The sequence below is a fragment of the Cotesia glomerata genome, unplaced genomic scaffold (assembly GCF_020080835.1).
Source record: "Cotesia glomerata isolate CgM1 unplaced genomic scaffold, MPM_Cglom_v2.3 scaffold_415, whole genome shotgun sequence".
In the NCBI taxonomy this organism is placed as follows: domain Eukaryota; kingdom Metazoa; phylum Arthropoda; class Insecta; order Hymenoptera; family Braconidae; genus Cotesia; species Cotesia glomerata.
This window is the reverse complement of record NW_025404034.1, coordinates 1-5099: the sequence shown is the minus strand read 5'-3', so window position 1 is coordinate 5099 and position 5099 is coordinate 1. Positions and strand designations below refer to the sequence as shown.

At 41.7% G+C, this 5099-nt stretch overlaps 1 protein-coding gene across 1 annotated transcript; it reads left to right on the top strand.

The window, feature by feature from the left end:
* The first annotated feature begins 4171 nt into the window (after positions 1 to 4171).
* Positions 4172 to 5042, top strand: LOC123274557. The gene has a single exon (XM_044742230.1). The coding sequence runs from the start codon at positions 4236 to 4238 to the stop codon at positions 4647 to 4649; it is 414 nt and encodes a 137-aa protein (XP_044598165.1). The 5' UTR covers positions 4172 to 4235; the 3' UTR covers positions 4650 to 5042.
* Positions 5043 to 5099: the final 57 nt, after the last annotated feature.

The window sequence follows — 5099 nt, the reverse complement described above, 5'->3', positions numbered from 1 at the left end:
TGTAATATCAAAAATAAAAGAATATACGCCAAAAGCGTAGGCCATCAGGTAGTATTTAAGTTTAGCTGTAAGATACGATATCTGGAGTGTATGAGTGCAAGAGAGAAAGAATAAGAACGAGAGTATGTACTAAGGTACGTAGGTATGATTTTTGAGAGATGCCAGAGTAAGTACGAAGAGTGGGAAAAGGGGATGAGTGCTGAGGGTCAGTTGACCTGTGTGTAAAAGTTAGTTCTATACGAGCATTTGACAAAGACGTGCCATTTTTCTTGTAAGACATTGTTCTAAATAAACTTACAATCATTTTAGATTCGACTAGTCATCACTTCTAGAAATAAGAACCTTAGCCCTAGTTATCCATCTACAGGGGATATCACATTTTGGGGGCTCGTGCCAGGATCTAGAGTGTAGTGACAGTGTGAATTTTAAAAGTTGAAAGTTTTCTTGACAGTGTAGTGATATAGAAATGGGAGACAATGGTGTAGTCGGTTTGACCGACGAAGAAGTGGCACGAATGACCATACCGGAGCTAAAAGACGAGCTCAGAGGACGACGCCTCAGGTTGACAGGTCGAAAGCGTGAACTTCTACAGCGGTTGAAGGCTGCGTTGAGATTAGAACGGGAACACGGTGCGCGAGAAGACGACGACGAAGAAGCTAACGACGATGACGACGCCGAAGATGAAGAAGAAGAAGAAGCCGAAGGGGACCTGGAAGACGCCGAGGTCATCCCGGAGGGAAACGACGAAGAAGACGATCAAAACGACCGTGCAACTCCTGTTATTCGGCGACGTGGACCGAAAAGACCCAGCCGCACTCTGTTAAGGCTTGTAGACGTTGAGAACTCATTGGAGAAGTTCAGCGGGGATGATTTATTAAATGTTTGCCGTTGGATTGAAGATTTTGAAGAAATGTCAGAAGTATGTGGGTGGACTGACGCTCACAAGGTCGCGTTTGGAAAGAAGTTGCTGACGGGCTCAGCGCTGGCTTTTGTGCGACAAGAAAAGTGTGCGAAAACGTGGGCAAAGCTCAAAAAAGCCCTGAAGGACGAATTTGAGGACGAAGTGACCGACCAGCAGATTCACCTAGAGCTGGCGCAAAGAAAGAAGAAAGCTGATGAGACTTTACAGCAATTCATGTACGCTATGCGTGAAATTGCAGGGCAAGGAACAGTGGATACAAGATCATTAATTGGATATGTTATTCAAGGCATCCCCGACGAAGTAACGAACAAAAGTGTATTGTATGGTGCCAAAACGATGCAGGAATTAAAAGATCGTTTCAAGCAGTACGAAGCGATGAAGAGAGATATGAAACCGAAGTCGAGGCTCATCGAGAAGAAGTACGACAAGACGAAAAAGCCGGAAACAAAAGGTCATCCGAAGAAACGAGCAGCTGGTGATAAAAGTGACAAAACGAGGTGTTATAATTGTGGGTGCGAAGATCACGTTAGTGCGGAGTGTCCTGATAAGGAAAAAGGTGTGAAGTGTTTTAATTGCAATGAGTTTGGGCACATCGCGGCGCGGTGCCCAGAAAAAAAAACAATCATATGTGATTTCAAGACCGGAAAAGAAGAAATATATGAAAGAAGTGTCGATAGAGGACTGTAAGTTTATAGCGTTAGTGGATACAGGTAGTGAGCTCACCTTTATAAGATCGGATAAGTATGCGAGATTAGGATCACCACCACTAGGTAATTGTAAACTTGAATTTGAAGGGTTTGGTTCGACTGGCAATGAAACTTGGGGCGAATTTACGAGAGTAATGAATGTCGATGGATCCAATTTCCTTGTAACTTTGCATGTAGTATCAAACAAGATTTTGTCAAAACACAGTCTATTGTTAGGTACTGATTTCTTGGATCAAGTAGAATTGCGAGTCAAGCGGGGGGAAGTGAACTTTTTTCGGCTTGACGAACTGACTGACGAACACAAGGACAGCCCGGATATTTTTAGCATAAATCTAGTAGATAAAACTAAGGAAGTAGATTTATCACACGTAAAAGGTCCACACTACCGTGAAGCTATCCGCGATATTATTAGGGAGTACAAACCAGAAAAGACGCGAGACGTTGGGATAACCGCCAAAATCGTTTTGAAGAGTGATAAGCCGGTAGTAAGACGACCGCGTAGGCTAGCACCATGTGAGAAAAAAGAGGTCGACGATTTAATGAAGCAATGGACAAATGAGGGCATTATAAGACCGTCAAATTCAGAATATGCAAGTCCTATAGTCGTAGTAAGAAAGAAAGATGGCTCCATCAGAGTCTGTGTTGATTTTCGTGAAGTAAATGAGCTTATTGAATGTCCACATTTTCCATTGCCAATAATTGACGACATTTTAGACGCGTTACAAGGGTTCAAGTATTTTACGACGCTGGATCTAAAGAATGGGTTTTTCCATGTTAAAATGCACGAGGATAGTCGTAAATATACATCTTTTGTCACGCCAACGGGGCAGTATGAATTTTTAAAATTACCATTCGGTTTAAAGATTTCTCCTATTATATTTCAAAAATATATTACTATGATTTTTAAAGAGCTTATAGATAAGGGTATTCTTATAGTTTATATGGACGATATTGTTATTCTTGCGAGAAATCTAAAAGAAGCATGGGAACGTTTACTTACGGTAATAAAAATAGCCGAACAGTATGGGTTGGTTATAAACTGGGAAAAATGTCGTTTTCTATTGACAGAAATTGAGTATTTGGGGTATGTTGTTTCAGAAAACACCATAAAACCGTCTACTCATAAAACTAAGGCCGTTGCTAATTTTCCCAAACCAACATCTGTTAAAAAGGTTCAAAGTTTCTTGGGACTTACGGGGTATTTCCGAAAGTTTATTAGGGGTTACGCGAAGATTGCTAAGCCGTTAACAGATTTGTTAAAGAAAGACGTAAGATTCCATTTTGGAGACCAAGAGACTGAAGCATACGAGACCTTGAAGACAGCACTTACCAATGGTCCTGTGTTAAAATTATACAGAATAGGGGCCAAGACTGAATTGCACACAGATGCGTCTATGGAAGGGTACGGGGCAATATTGATGCAATTAGATCCAGATGACGGGAAATTCCATCCGGTTTATTTTGCCAGTGGAAAAACAACTCCTGCAGAGTCCAAGTATACTAGTTATGAGTTAGAAGTACTAGCTATTATAAAAGCATTAGTTAAGTTTAGAGTGTATTTGTTGCCTATACCATTTACTATTGTAACTGATTGTCAAGCGTTTACGATGACGATGAAAAAGAAAGATATGTGTTTGCGTGTTGCCAGATGGGCTTTGTTGTTGGGTGATTTTAAATATCAAGTACAGCATCGGCCAGGTAAAAGTATGCAGCATGTCGATGCTTTAAGCCGAAATCCATTGCCGAGTATTATGTATGTAAGTGAGAGTGAAGGTGGGCTGATTGCACGTTTAAGAAGTGCACAAAACAAGGACAACGAAGTCCGTAAGCTGATAGATGCCGTAACGTGCAGCCAGACCGATGGGTATGCTATTAGAAATAATATTTTGTACAAAAATTGTAAAGACGATTTGTTAATTGTAGTACCTAAGGCCATGCAGACTCAGGTAGTCAGGCAGGCACACGAGCGTGGCCACTTTGGGGTCACAAAAACCGAAGCAATTATCAAGCAAGACTTCTGGTTTAAGGGGCTACGAGAAGAGGTCGAGCACGTGATAGCAAATTGTTTAGATTGCATTTTAGCTGAGCGGAAGTTGGGTAAACAAGAAGGGTATTTAAACCCTTTAGACAAAGGAGACACGCCGTTGGACACCTACCATATTGACCATGTGGGCCCGATGACTGCTACAAAGAAAAGATACGTGCACATTTTTGTAGTTGTAGATGCATTTACAAAGTTTACGTGGCTTTATCCTACCAGATCTACCGATGCAGCAGAGGTATTAGACAGATTGATGAAGCAAGCTGCTGTGTTTGGGAATCCAAAACGAATCATCTCTGACCGAGGAACAGCGTTTACATCTAATGCGTTCAAGGACTATTGTACCAAGGAGGGCATTTACCATTCACTAATTACGACAGGAGTTCCCAGGGGGAACGGGCAGGTAGAGAGAGTTAACCGAACCCTCATACCATTGTTAACAAAATTGACAGCGCCAAATCCAGATGATTGGTATAAGCACGTTGATAAAGTGCAAAAGTTTTTGAATTCTACGGTTAACCGAAGCACTGGGAAAACGCCATTTCAGTTGCTTGTTGGAGTAGATATGCGGCTCAAAGAAGATGTTCAAATTAGGGAGTTAATTGAAGCAGAGTGGATGACGCAATTTGAAGAAAACCGATGTGCGTTACGTGAGGAGGCAGCAAAGGCGATAACCGAAGCCCAAGAAAGAAACAGAAGAAACTATAACAAAGGAAGAAAGGATGCCAAGCAGTATGAGAGTGGCGATTTAGTGGCCATAAAAAGGACGCAGTTTGGAGCGGGTCTAAAACTGAAAGGTAAATTTTTGGGTCCGTATCGCGTAGTGCGGGCGTTGCGGAATGACCGCTACACGGTTCAAAAGGTTGGGGAGCATGAGGGCCCAAATCAAACGTCAACGACTGCCGATTTTATGAAGCTTTGGACTGCCAACGACGAGGATGAAGATTCAAACAGCAGCGAGGTAGAAGAAGACATCTGAGGGCAGATGTCCTTGCAGGATGGCCGAGTGTAATATCAAAAATAAAAAGAATATACGCCAAAAGCGTAGGCCATCAGGTAGTATTTAAGTCTAGCTGTAAGATACGATATCTGGAGTGTATGAGTGCAAGAGAGAAAGAATGAGAACGAGAGTATGTACTAAGGTACGTAGGTATGATTTTTGAGAGATGTCAGAGTAAGTACGAAGAGTGGGAAAAGGGGATGAGTGCTGAGGGTCAGTTGACCTGTGTGTAAAAGTTAGTTCTATACGAGCATTTGACAAAGACGTGCCATTTTTCTTGTAAGACATTGTTCTAAATAAACTTACAATCATTTTAGATTCGACTAGTCATCACTTCTAGAAATAAGAACCTTATCCCTAGTTATCCATCTACAGGGGATATCACATAAAATACAGACTGAAAACAAAGCAGCATTCTTGGCCTTTACA

What these genes read in the sequence shown, in the direction of transcription:
- LOC123274557 (XM_044742230.1), top strand. Translation starts at nt 4,236, where the DNA reads ATGCGGCTCAAAGAAGATGTTCAAATTAGGGAGTTAATTGAAGCAGAG.